This window comes from Sphaeramia orbicularis, chromosome 24 (genome assembly GCF_902148855.1).
Source record: "Sphaeramia orbicularis chromosome 24, fSphaOr1.1, whole genome shotgun sequence".
NCBI classification, from domain to species: Eukaryota; Metazoa; Chordata; class Actinopteri; order Kurtiformes; family Apogonidae; genus Sphaeramia; species Sphaeramia orbicularis.
In genome coordinates, this window is record NC_043979.1 from 45,250,484 (window position 1) to 45,265,106 (window position 14,623).

The 14,623-nt window shown below is 33.1% G+C and overlaps 1 protein-coding gene across 1 annotated transcript in view; it reads left to right on the top strand.

The window, feature by feature from the left end:
* igf2r (insulin-like growth factor 2 receptor) overlaps nt 1-14,623 on the top strand; it is a 131,786-nt gene that overhangs the window by 91,807 nt on the left and 25,356 nt on the right. Inside the window, exons 34-38 of the mRNA XM_030128409.1 lie at nt 3,356-3,515; nt 5,284-5,392; nt 8,281-8,362; nt 11,429-11,562; nt 13,534-13,683. Coding sequence (XP_029984269.1) covers nt 3,356-3,515; nt 5,284-5,392; nt 8,281-8,362; nt 11,429-11,562; nt 13,534-13,683 — 635 coding nt within the window. The remainder of the gene's footprint in view (nt 1-3,355; nt 3,516-5,283; nt 5,393-8,280; nt 8,363-11,428; nt 11,563-13,533; nt 13,684-14,623) is intronic.

A 14,623-nucleotide genomic window follows, 5' to 3' on the forward strand; every position in this document is an offset into this window, starting at 1 on the left:
TCACTTTTATGACACATTTCAAGGTTTTTTTGGGTCATTTTCCTCTTATATTTCAAGTATTTTGCTAAATTTATTCTCATTTTACAAGATTTGTACATTTTACCCTAGGAATAATGGAGGTAAAACTACATTTTACACCAATTATTGACATGTATTGATAGGATTAATGGATCAACAGGTATTAAACAGTTTAGATCAGTAGATGGTTTTGGTTTTTAAGGGTTAACAGATTACTTTTTTCAAATATTTTGCCCATTTTTCCTCAATTTACAAGGATTTCTTCACTTTTATGACACATTTCAAGGTTTTTTTGGGTCATTTTCCTCTTATATTTCAAGTATTTTGCTAAATTTATTCTCATTTTACAAGATTTGTACATTTTACCCTAGGAATAATGGAGGTAAAACTACATTTTACACCAATTATTGACATGTATTGATAGGATTAATGGATCAACAGGTATTAAACAGTTTAGATCAGTAGATGGTTGTGGTTTTTAAGGGTTGACAGATTACTTTTTTCAAATATTTCGCCCATTTTTCCTCAATTTAGAAGGATTTCTTCACTTTTATGACACATTTCAAGGTTTTTTTGGGTCATTTTCCTCTTATATTTCAAGTATTTTGCTAAATTTATTCTCATTTTACGAGATTTGTACATTTTACCCTAGGAATAATTGAGGTAAAACTACATTTTACACCAATTATTGACATGTATTGATAGGATTAATGGATCAACAGGTATTAAACAGTTTAGATCAGTAGATGGTTTTGGTTTTTAAGGGTTGACAGATTACTTTTTTCAAATATTTTGCCCATTTTTCCTCAATTTAGAAGGATTTCTTCACTTTTATGACACATTTCAAGGTTTTTTTGGGTCATTTTCCTCTTATATTTCAAGTATTTTGCTAAATTTATTCTCATTTTACAAGATTTGTACATTTTACCCTAGGAATAATTGAGGTAAAACTACATTTAACACCAATTATTGACATGTATTGATAGGATTAATGGATCAACAGGTATTAAACAGTTTGGATCAGTAGATGGTTTTGGTTTTTAAGGGTTGACAGACTACTTTTTTCAAATGTTTTGCCCGTTTTCCTCAATTTACAAGGATTTCTTCACTTTTATGCCACATTTCAAGGTTTTTTTGGGTCAATTTCCTCTTATTTTTCCAAGTATTTTGCTAAATTTATGCTCGTTTTACGAGATTTGTACATTTTACCCTAGGAATAATTGAGGTAAAACTACATTTTACACCAATTATTGACATGTATTGATAGGATTAGAGAATCAACAGGTATTAAACAGTTTAGATCAGTAAATGGTTTTGGTTTTTAAGGGTTGACAGATTACTTTTTTCAAGTTTTTTGCCCATTTTTCCTCAATTTAGAAGGATTTCTTCACTTTTATGACACATTTCAAGGTTTTTTTGGGTCATTTTCCTCTTATATTTCAAGTATTTTGCTAAATTTATACTCATTTTACAAGATTTGTACATTTTACCCTAGGAATAATTGAGGTAAAACTACATTTAACACTAATTATTGACATGTATTGATAGGATTAATGGATCAACAGGTATTAAACAGTTTAGATCAGTAGATGGTTTTGGTTTTTAAGGGTTGACAGACTACTTTTTTTCAAATATTTCACCTATTTTTCCTCTATTTACAAGGATTTCTTCACTTTTATGACACATTTCAAGGTTTTTTTGGGTCATTTTCCTCTTATTTTTCAAGTATTTTGATAAATTTATGCCCATTTTACAAGATTTGTACATTTTACCCAATGAATAATTGAGGTAAAACTACATTTTACATCAATTATTGACATGTATTGGTAGGATTAATGGATCAACAGGTATTAAACAGTTTAGATCAGTAGATGGTTTTGGTTTTTAAGGGTTGACAGACTACTTTTTTCAAATATTTTGCCCATTTTTCCTCAATTTACAAGGATTTCTTCACTTTTATGACACATTTCAAGGTTTTTTTGGGTCATTTTCCTCTTATATTTCAAGTATTTTGCTAAATTTATTCTCATTTTACAAGATTTGTACATTTTACCCTAGGAATAATGGAGGTAAAACTACATTTAACACCAATTATTGACATGTATTGATAGGATTAATGGATCAACAGGTATTAAACAGTTTAGATCAGTAGATGGTTTTGGTTTTTAAGGGTTGACAGACTACTTTTTTCAAATATTTCACCCATTTTTCCTCAATTTAGAAGGATTTCTTCACTTTTATGACACATTTCAAGGTTTTTTTGGGTCATTTTCCTCTTATATTTCAAGTATTTTGCTAAATTTATTCTCATTTTACAAGATTTGTACATTTTACCCTAGGAATAATTGAGGTAAAACTACATTTTACACCAATTATTGACATGTATTGATAGGATTAATGGATCAACAGGTATTAAACAGTTTGGATCAGTAGATGGTTTTGGTTTTTAAGGGTTGACAGACTACTTTTTTCAAATATTTTGCCCGTTTTCCTCAATTTACAAGGATTTCTTCACTTTTATGCCACATTTCAAGGTTTTTTTGGGTCAATTTCCTCTTATTTTTCCAAGTATTTTGCTAAATTTATGCTCATTTTACGAGATTTGTACATTTTACCCCAGGAATAATTGAGGTAAAACTACATTTTACACCAATTATTGACATGTATTGATAGGATTAGAGAATCAACAGGTATTAAACAGTTTAGATCAGTAAATGGTTTTGGTTTTTAAGGGTTGACAGATTACTTTTTTCAAGTTTTTTGCCCATTTTTCCTCAATTTAGAAGGATTTCTTCACTTTTATGACACATTTCAAGGTTTTTTTGGGTCATTTTCCTCTTATATTTCAAGTATTTTGCTAAATTTATACTCATTTTACAAGATTTGTACATTTTACCCTAGGAATAATTGAGGTAAAACTACATTTAACACCAATTATTGACATGTATTGATAGGATTAATGGATCAACAGGTATTAAACAGTTTGGATCAGTAGATGGTTTTGGTTTTTAAGGGTTGACAGACTACTTTTTTCAAATATTTTGCCCATTTTTCCTCAATTTAGAAGGATTTCTTCACTTTTATGACACATTTCAAGGTTTTTTTGGGTCATTTTCCTCTTATTTTTCAAGTATTTTGATAAATTTATGCCCATTTTACGAGATTTGTACATTTTACCCTAGGAATAACTGAGGTAAAAGTGCTGTTTGTAGACGGTGTCCATGGAGGGGAGGTCCGAGCCAGTGACCCTCTGTGCAGTTCTAATGACTCGCTGCAGCATTTTCCTCATACGTCGTTCTGCCATATCTCCTGATTGTGGTTTCATTCTGTGTTCCAGCTGTGTGTATCCAAAATGGCGGCGTTGTGGTGAACGCCGGTCTGGTCAACAAGAAGCTCTCGTATAAAAATGGAGTTTTGGAGCTAAAGTACGAAGGAGGAGATCCCTGCCCGGCGAACCATCAGCTCAAACACAACACTATCATCCAGTTCATCTGCAGGTATTTACCACACTGGGTCTAACTCATGGTTGCTTTAACCCTTAGGGGTCTGAGTCTGTTTTGGCCGTTTTTAAGTACTTTTGATTTTTCCTTTATATACTATATAAAGAAATGTTTACTATACCCAAGTTTAATACCTTTTTTTTTTCAGCACAACCTCTATGGAAGTAAGTCTGTGTCATCAGATTTTGAATTATAAAAGACATTGAATGTGTAGCACTGAACTTTTTTTGCACTGAAATTAAGTATCTGAACTTTTTTTTTTGCACTGAAATTATCTGAATTTTTTTTGCACTGAAATTAAGTATCTGAAATTTTTTTTGCTCTGAAATTATCTGAATTTTTTTTGCACTGAAATTAAGTATCTGAACTTTTTTTTTGCACTGAAATTATCTGATTTTTTTTTTTTTTTGCACTGAAATTATCTGAATTTTCTTGCACTGAAATTAAGTATCTGAAATTTTTTTCTCACAGAAATTAAGAATCTGAAACTTTTTTTTGCACTGAAATTATCTGATTTTTTTTTTTTGCACTGAAATTATCTGAATTTTTTTGCCCTGAAATTAAGTATCTGAATTTTTTTTTTGCACTGAAATTATCTGATTTTTTTTTTTTTGCACTGAAATTATCTGAATTTTTTTGCACTGAAATTAAGTATCTGAATTTTATTTTTGCACTGAAATCATCTGATTTTTTTTGCACTGAAATTAAGTATCTGAAAATTTTTTTGCTCTGAAATTAAGTATCTGAATTGTTCGGCTCTGAATTCAACTATGTTCGTAATTTTAGAATTTAAAAAATTCAGATGCAAAAAATTCAGATACTTAATTTCAGTGCAAAAAAAATCAGTGCTAGAAATTCAATGGCTTTTATAATTCAAAATCTGATGACACAGATTTACTTCCATAAACTTCATCTCTCTCATCTACCAGTTATTTTTTCACTTTGACCCACTATATTAACACAAAAGGACAAAAACACATAAAAAATATAAAATGCAATTTGAAAAATTTATATAATTTATTGTATAAATAACACAAAGATGCAAAATGAACCTTTTCAAAGACTTTAAAAGTGAATATTGGTTCCAAATATTAGGTATAGAAAATTAAAATTGTAACAAATTAAAACTATACTCAAATATTTGACAAAAGCATATCTTTACAGAGGCAGGTGGGGGTCGTCTTCACCCTTACCTGTAATGCTAATGCAGTCTGTGGGTTAGAATCAACAGATTCAGCCAGTTTTTTCCGTTTTGGAAAAGGACAAAAAATGATGAAGATACGGTCAGAAATCTAACGCCCACTCCATCTCATTTTCATACTTTCATTCACGTTTGTTTGCTCCGGTTTCAAACCATCATCTCTCCGGTTGTATTTACTCTAACAACATCAAATAAAAAGTGGGAGAGTGTTTCAAGTCCGTACTTTTGAATGCAGTTATCCCCAGTGGTCTGCATGACTGAGTTCCGACGCTACGACGTGTTGAAAATGTCATGTGATTCAGTCACTGATGACCAAAATCACCTACTGATCTAAAGTGTTTAATACCTGTTGGTCCACTCATCCTATCAGTACATGTCAATAACTGGTGTAAAATACATCTGATTCACCAGTAAAACCCGTTGATAAATGAATCACAGACAGACGTACGGATTCATGATACTTAGGTATGACTCGGGTTTTATAGATTTGATGAAAAATTAGTGATGAAAGTCCTACGCAGCTTTAAATATTAGTGTATGCTTCTAAACCTTGTGTTTTTTCAGGCCTTCGCTGATGACTTCATCGCCTCCAGAGCCGGTTCTGATCGAATCACACGCCGACACCTGCACACACTCCTTCTCTTTCCACACATCGCTCCTCTGTGAACATCCCGTAAGTGTGTTTGAATGTTTGTCTGAATTGTTGCTCGTGTAATGCATTAACACACTTCTCAATATTTATTCAGTATTTATCAATGTAAATGCACTGTTTTGTTTTTTTTTATAGTTTCATCAATACACACTGTTAATATCGTGTCTATTTATATTGTGTATCTATTGTCATTTTTTTCTACACAGGAAATTTGCCTTAGTAAAATTTACTCAAATTGAAGAAAATTTTACTCTACTCAGATAACATTTGGTCCTTCTCTTAAAAGAGTAAAATTTACTCTTTGGATAGAGCTCTCCAAATGCAGTATAGAGCCAAATTTACTCAATACACAGCCAAATTTACTCAATACACAGCCAAATTTACTCAATACACAGCCAAATTTACTCAATATACAGCCAAATTTACTCAATATACAGCCAAATTTACTCAATACACAGCCAAATTTATTCAATGCACAGCCAAATTTACTCAATATACAGCCAAATTTACTCAATACAGCCAAATTTACTCAATACACAGCCAAATTTACTCAATACAGAGCCAAATTTACTCAATACACAGCCAAATTTACTCAATACACAGCCAAATTTACTCAATATACAGCCACATTTACTCAATACACAGCCAAATTTACTCAATACACAACCAAATTTACTCAATACACAGCCAAATTTACCCAATATAGAGCCAAATTTACTCAATACACAGCCACATTTACTCAATACACAGCCAAATTTACTCAATACACAACCAAATTTACTCAATACACAGCCAAATTTACCCAATATAGAGCCAAATTTACTCAATATACAGCCAAATTTACTCAATACACAGCCAAATTTACTCAATACACAGCCAAATTTACTCAATACACAGCCAAATTTACTCAATATACAGCCAAATTTACTCAATATACAGCCACATTTACTCAATACACAGCCAAATTTACTCAATATAGAGCCAAATTTACTCAATATACAGCCAAATTTACTCAATACACAGCCAAATTTACTCAATACACAACCAAATTTACTCAATACACAGCCAAATTTACCCAATATAGAGCCAAATTTACTCAATACACAGCCACATTTACTCAATACACAGCCAAATTTACTCAATACACAACCAAATTTACTCAATACACAGCCAAATTTACCCAATATAGAGCCAAATTTACTCAATATACAGCCAAATTTACTCAATACACAGCAATTACTCAACACAGCCAAATTTACTCAATACACAGCCAAATTTACTCAATATACAGCCAAATTTACTCAATACACAGCCAAATTTACTCCATATACACAGCCAAATTTACTCAATATACAGCCAAATTTACTCAATATACAGCCAAATTTACTCAATACACAGCCAAATTTACTCAATGCAAAGCCAAATTTACTCAATAGAGCCAAATTTACTCAATATACAGCCAAATTTACTCAATACACAGCCAAATTTACTCAAACTGCACAAAGCCAAATTTACTCACTATACAGCCAAAATTTACTCAATACACAGCCAAATTTACTCAATACACAGCCAAATTTTACTCAATACACAGCCAAATTATCATCAACTACAACCAAATTTTACTCAATACACAGCCAAATTTACTCAATACACAGCCAAATTACTCAATACACAGCCAAATTTACTCAATACCCAGCCAATTTACTCCAAATCTACAAGCCAAATTTACTCAATACACAGCCAAATTTACCTCAATATCACAGCCAAATTTACTCAATATACAGCCAAATTTACTCACTACACAGCCAAATTTACTCAATATACAGCCAAATTTACTCAATATACAGCAAATTTACTCAATCCAGAGCCAAAATTACTCACTATACAGCCAAATTTACTCAATATACAGCCACATTTATCAATACACAGCCAAATTACTCATATAGAGCCAAATTTACTCAATATAGAGCCAAATTTACTCAATACACAGCCAAATTTACTCAATACACAGCCAAATTTACTCAATACACAGCCAAATTTACTCAATAGAGCCAAATTTACTCAATACCAAGCCAAATTTACTCAATATACAGCCAATTTACTCAATCCCGAGCCAAATTTACTCAATACACAGCCAAAATTACTCAATAAGAGCCAAAATTACTCAATACACAGCAAATTACTCAATAACAGCCAAATTTACTCAATACACAGCCAAATTTACTCAATATACAGCCAAATTTACTCAATATACAGCCACATTTACTCAATACACAGCCAAATTTACTCAATATACAGCCAAATTTACTCAATCCAGAGCCAAATTTACTCAATACACTACCAAATTTACTCAATATACAGCCACATTTACTCAATACACAGCCAAATTTACTCAATACACAGCCAAATTTACTCAATATACAGCCACATTTACTCAATACACAGCCAAATTTACTCAATACACTGCCAAATTTACTCAATCCAGAGCCAAATTTACTCAATACACTGCCAAATTTACTCAATATACAGCCAAATTTACTCAATACAGAGCCAAATTAACTCTTTTTGAGGAAAATACCTTTGACTCTGGAAAAAATGCTCAGCAATTTTTCCTGTACTTTTAGCTCTATTCTTATTTTGCTTTTATTTCAATTTTACATTCTATTTTATATTTTTTGTTTTGTTTTTTTATAATTTTATATCTGCTCTATTCTTATTTATTTATTTATTTATTTTTATTATTGCTGTTGTACTGACTGGAGTAACACTACGAATTTCATTGAACAAACAATGACAATAAATTCTATTCTATTCTGTTCTATTCTATTCTATTCTATTCTATTCTATAAGTGCAGTTCAGCTGGATTTGAAGTTGCACCTTCTGTAACTTTATTTTGTCTGTTTTCCAGGTGAAGTGTTCAGTCCAGAACCAGTCGTCTCTCATAGACCTGAGTCCTCTGATTCACTGGAGTGGATACTACACTGCGACAGGTCAGCACGCCGACGCTTCACATCTGTCAGTCGTTGTTTGATTGAAGTGTAATTTATGGATTTTTATCTCACTGACTGATGAAACATGAGCTTTAGTGAAGGCGCCGTGTCTGGTGTCTTCTTCTCTGATGAACCTGCTGGTTGGATTCATTTCAAATTTTATATGGGGCAATGTCTACCAAGTTTGTTCAGTTTAGAGATATTTAGATTTGTAAGAATTTTGACATATTTTTGAAATATTATAATAGTTTGATGGTTTATAACATCTAAATGGTTATAAATATCAATATACAGGGGTTGGACAAAATAATGGAAACACCTTCACCTCAAGATGATAATGCCCCAATCCATACAGCTAGAATTGTTAAAGAATGGCATGAGGAACATTCTAATGAAGTTGAGCATCTCGTATGGCCGGCACAGTCCCCAGACCTCAACATTATTGAGCATTTATGGTCAGTTTTAGAGATTCAAGTAAGACGTCGATTTCCACCGCCGTCGTCTCTAAAAGAGTTGGAGGGTATTCTAACTGAAGAATGGCTTAAAATTCCTTTGGAAACAATTCACAAGTTGTATGAATCAATACCTCGGAGAATTGAGGCTGTAATTGCCGCAAAAGGCGGACCTACACCATATTAAATTATATTTTGTTGATTTTTTAAGGTGTTTCCATTATTTTGTCCAACCCCTGTAGTTACTATTGAGCACTGATAGAAGTCATATATGGACTTTCATTTGGGTCCATGACCTTTGACCTTGAGTGACCTCGAAGGGTCAAATTCAAGGTCACCAATGTCAACATTTCAACAATCTTCCTCTCTGAAACTACTGGTTGGATTCATTTCAAGTTATATATGTATCTTCCTTGGGGCAATGTCTACAAAGTTTGTTCACAGTTTTGAGAAATGTAGATTTTGAATTTTTGATGCATTTTTGGATTGTCCTTTCCTTCTGATGGTCCATATTTTGATGGTTAATAACATGTAAATGGTTACAGATATCAATATAGTTCCTACTGATCACTGATAGAAGTCATATCTGGACTTTGATTGGATTAGTTGAGTTCTCCTCCACTGAAAGTCCCGCCCACTTGTATTGGGAGACTGATCTGCCGCATCCAGACCACAGAACTCTAATGCCACATTTCCACTACATGGTACCGACTCGACTCAACTCTGCCTTTTTGCGTTTCCATTACGTAAAAGAACCTGGAATCTGGTACCTGGTTCTACTTTTTTAGTACTTGCTCGGCCGAGGTTCCAAAATAGGCAAAGAGATTCTAAAATGTGACGTGTAAACAATGCAGACCACTGATTGGACAGAGGGTTGTCTCTGCATCATCAGTGCGCGACCCGCCATTTTTTAAAAACAGATTCGGAAGTCGTCAATAAATATAGCAGTAGGCTAATCCATGATGACAACCTGCAAAACGACACCATGGTTGGTCAAGGAGGTTCAGACATTTCTGTTTTTAGCGGCCGATGAAAAGATTCAGCATGAGCTTGACGGGACCAAGGTTCTAATAGTTTTGGATTTTTCATTGTAGTTTAGTTTTATTTAGTTTTGACTTTTTTTTCTCTAATTTGGTTAGTTTTAATTTGTTTTTAGAGCAGGTTTGATAGTTTTTATTAGTTTTCATTTTTTTTCTAAATGCTTAGTTTTAATTTAGTTTTAGTATTAATTTTAGTTTTGTCATATCTTTTATCTTCTTTGCCGTCGTATTCAAATAAATCCCAGACAGGACTCTGTTTTCTCCCAGCTTTAGTCTCCATGTTTCCAGGTAGAGTGGGGACGAGAAGACGACTCTAAACGACAAGTGACGAGAAGTGACGGACCGTGAAGTGTCGTATGGTGACACCAGCTAAAATTGCTAGAGCGAAATAAATTGATTTTATACCAATCCGACATTGACAAAGATGAAAATGAAGGGAATTTTATCCATAATTTTTATCTGTTTTAGTTAGTTTTGTAAGCACACAATACAATTTCAGTTAGTTATCGTTTTTTTCTCTTAGTTATAGTTTTTATTTATTTCAGTTAACGAAAATGTTTTTTCAATTCTAGTTTTTGTCATTTCGTTAGTTTTCGTTAACGATAATAACCTTGGACGGGACAACACACAATGAGTGAGTTTATCAGGAATTCTCAGAGCAGATGTCACAGAAGTTACGCGCCGCATCGCTATGACGTCCAGGTACTCTAATGTCGGTAGTATCCTGTAATGGAAACGGTCTCCAGGAATAGTACCTGGAACCCGAGTCGAGCTGCGTTGAACTGGTTCCACGAAGGGGAAATGCAGCAAAACACAGAGACAGAACCTGACAACCTTGCAACTTCAACTGGGTATTGGTTCTTGATAGACCATGACACTGAGATACTGGGACACTGGTGTTATTTTCTGATATGCTCATAACACTGGGTTACAAAAAAATGGTTTTTGCAAGTTGTCTCGGTTTTTTCAACTGAATTAGGACCATTTTGCACCGCTAAATCCAAAAATGACATCTGTTTTTCTCAATCAGGTCAGGTTTTTTTGCTAATTTGATTTTGAAAAATTTGATCTTCTCACAAAATATAATAATTAATACCAAAATAAGATTGGTAATCACACTTTATGAAACTTGTGACTTGATTCCTGTTAGGTACAATGGTGTATTCACCGCAGATGTAGCAGAATGTCAGGCTTATTTTTACAAGATCTTCTAGTCGAAGCCATTTCATTCACCTGTAATATTAAAAAAAACATTAATCATAAATTGGCAAAAGTAAAATCTTCAGAACTCGTTTATTGCAAGAAATATGAAAGAATTTCGTATCATATGATGTGAAAATGCCCATAAATGTAAGCAAAAATGTTAAGAAGCCAATATGTAGCATAATTCAGAAAGTTGACCTGATTGAGCAAAATTAATGTGATTTTTGGATTCAGCACACCAAAATTATCCTAAATTAGCTCAAAAATCTTAAACAATAAATTTGTTGTTGACCAGTGTAATCATCCATTGCTGTTTTTTGCTTCTTATCTGTTTTTTTTTTTTTTTGTTTTTTTGTTGTTTTTTTTTACAGATGAGGCTGTGGAACAAAGTGATGAATCTCCAGATTTTTATATAAACGTATGTCGTCCTCTAAACCCCATCCCCGAGGTCGCCTGCCCCCCCGGAGCTGCCGTCTGCATCGACCCGGACGACGGCCCGCCGATGGTGAGACGCTTGACCCAAACATGTTTACAGACAACAGGACAAAGTACACCAGCGTTAGAATGATGTACTTTTACTCTATCACTGATCTACCACCGTACAGTTGGTTCATTCATGGATTATACTGCACTGCACACACACCAGGTACATTTGAAACAGCTGTACATGTTTACTACACCTTAGAGGCACGTGTTCTTTCTACTCCACAACATTTGTCTCGTGGTTTTTCGTCCCCTCTCTTTTTCTGAGTGCATCTCCAAATTTGATTTTGATTGCTTACGATTAGGGGTGTGTATCGGCAAGAATCACAAATCACAATACTAGGACCACGATTTGATATATCACAATATATCATGGTACTGTTAAAAAGGCAATTTTTTTGTTTGTTTCTTTTTTTTATATGATTATTTCCTGGAAGAATTGAATTACACCAAAAAAATGCACAAATACTAAACACATTTTTATTTGATCACAACAGGCTCTAATGATATATCACAAAATGTTCCTGTGTTCAAAATGAAATTCTGTTTTACAGACATTACAGTTTAAGATCCTGTTCAAATGTTCATATTCTAGTAGTTCAGAATTAACATCATAATATTAATTTTAAGCAATCCCAACAAAGAAACTAACATTATTTAATAAAAGAGTGTTAAATAATAATAAATAAAATATAAATAAACAAGAAAAAACAAAAATTAACCTCCACAATATCTGCATTTGAATAAATACCTAAAAATATTGATACAGTACTTTTAAATATCGATACAATATTGTGAAAGAAAATATCGCAATATATTGCAGAACCGATATTTTCTTACACCCCTATTCATGTTATTCAGATTTTTAAGGAAATGTTGTAAATGTAAACAATTATTATAATGTAATTTTGCTTTTTTCACTGGTATTATTTTACTGGTCCGGCCCACTTGAGATCATGTTGGGGTGCTGTATCACAAAATGTTCCTGTGTTCAAACTGAAATTATGTTTTACAGACATTACAGTTTAAGATCCTGTTCAAATGTTCATATTCTAGTAGTTCAGAACTAACATCATAATATTAATTTTAAGCAATCCCAACAAAGAAACTAACATTATTTAATAAAAGAGTGTTAAAGAATAAAAAATAAAATATAAACAATAAAGAAAAACAAAAAAGAAAATTAACCTCCACAATATCTGCATTTGAATAAATGCCTAAAAATATCGGTGCAGTACTTTTTGATATTGATACAGTATTGTGAAATGAAATATTGCAATATATTGCAGAACCGATATTTTCTTACACCCCTAGTTACGATAAAACTGGATGAATTCACATTTTTAAGCTGAATTAACAAACAAAAAAAGGTAAAAATGCAGCTTCATTGGCTTAAAAATACATGATCATGATGCTGAAACCTTGTTTTTCCACGCTAACCCTGACCCTTCTGACAGGACAACAATGCTACAAATCAAGATTATTAGCCTCATAGCATAATTGCTAAGTCTTATTTTTGGCCAAATTGTGACTTCTGCTTAAAATGAAGCAGCAATGTTAGGAAAGTAAAATCATACAGATGTCCCAATTGAACCAAAATTATGACAGGGAATTATTCTGTGAGGCTAATGATGTGATGCATGACTGTAGATTAAAGCTGCGAATGATTTTTGACACCAAATCTGTAAAACCAGAGTCATAGCCTAAGTATCACGAATCCCTAAGTCTTTCCGTGATTACGCACCTGAATCTCTTCCCTCACGGTGAACAATTTCGAAGTGTACTACTTGGCCATTTTCGGAAATTTGTTTGCGACATGCATTGTGGGAAGCTGCGTGGAGCTCCACTTCCCACAAACCAAGCAGAGCAGAGATGTGTTATGTGTGAAAACCGCCTTTGTTGAAATTCTGCATAAATGTAGCCACAGATTCCTTTTGGGCCTAATGAAACTTGCCGTTTGCGCTCATTAATTTCCTCCCTCTGGCTGTTTAAGGACATCGGGCAGGAAACCAGCGGTCCTCAGATCAACACTGCAACACGTGAGGTCTTCATCACCTACAAAAGTTCAACCAAGTGTACGTCAGACCCTTCCAAGAACTACACGTCCACCATCATCTTCACCTGCCAGAGGGGCCTGGAGCTGGTCAGTCACCACTGCTACAACTGAACTCAACTGCTTTTCTGTATTTTTATTAGCTCATTTTGAAATTTTGGAAAATATCTACAAAGTCTGTTTACAGTTTGGAGAAATTTTGCTTTTTGTTTATAATGATCTGTATTTTGATGGTTTATAACATGTAAATAGTTACAGATATTAATATAGTTACTATTGAGCACTTACAGGAGGTCATATATGGACTTGAATTTGGGTCCATGACCTTTGACCTTGAGTGACCTTGAAGGGTCAAACTCAAGGTCATTAATGTCTACATTTCAACAATCCTCTTCTCTGAAATTACTGGTCAATTTCACTTCAGATTTCATTTGTGTCTTCTTTGGGGCAATGTCTCCAAAGTCTGTTCACAGTTTGGAGAAATTTAGATTTTTGAATTTTTTATTAATTATTTAAATATTAAAAATGTGCCTTTCCTTCTAACAGTCCATATTTGGATGGTTTATAACATGGAAATAGTTACAGATATCAATATAGTTACTATTGATCACTGATAGAAAGTCATATATGGACTTTCATTTGGGTCCATGACCTTTGACCTTGAGTGACCTTGAAGGGTCAAACTCAAGGTCACCAATGTCTAGATTTCAACAATTTTCTCTCAAACATTTTTCTCTCAAACTACCGGTCAGTTTCATTTCAGTTTTTTTATACATCTTCTTTGGGACAATGTCTACAAATCTTTGTCACAGTTTTGAGAAATTTAGATTTTTGTATGTTTGATGAATTTCTGAATTATTGAAAATGTGTCTTTACGTCTAATGGTCTATATTTTGGTGGTTTATCCAACTTTATTTGTAAAGCACTTTAAAATAACCACAGTAGACCAAAGTGCTGTACAGAACAATAAATAAAAACCACAGAAACAGAGTAAAATACAAGAATAGTTTAAAAGACATAGAACAATTGT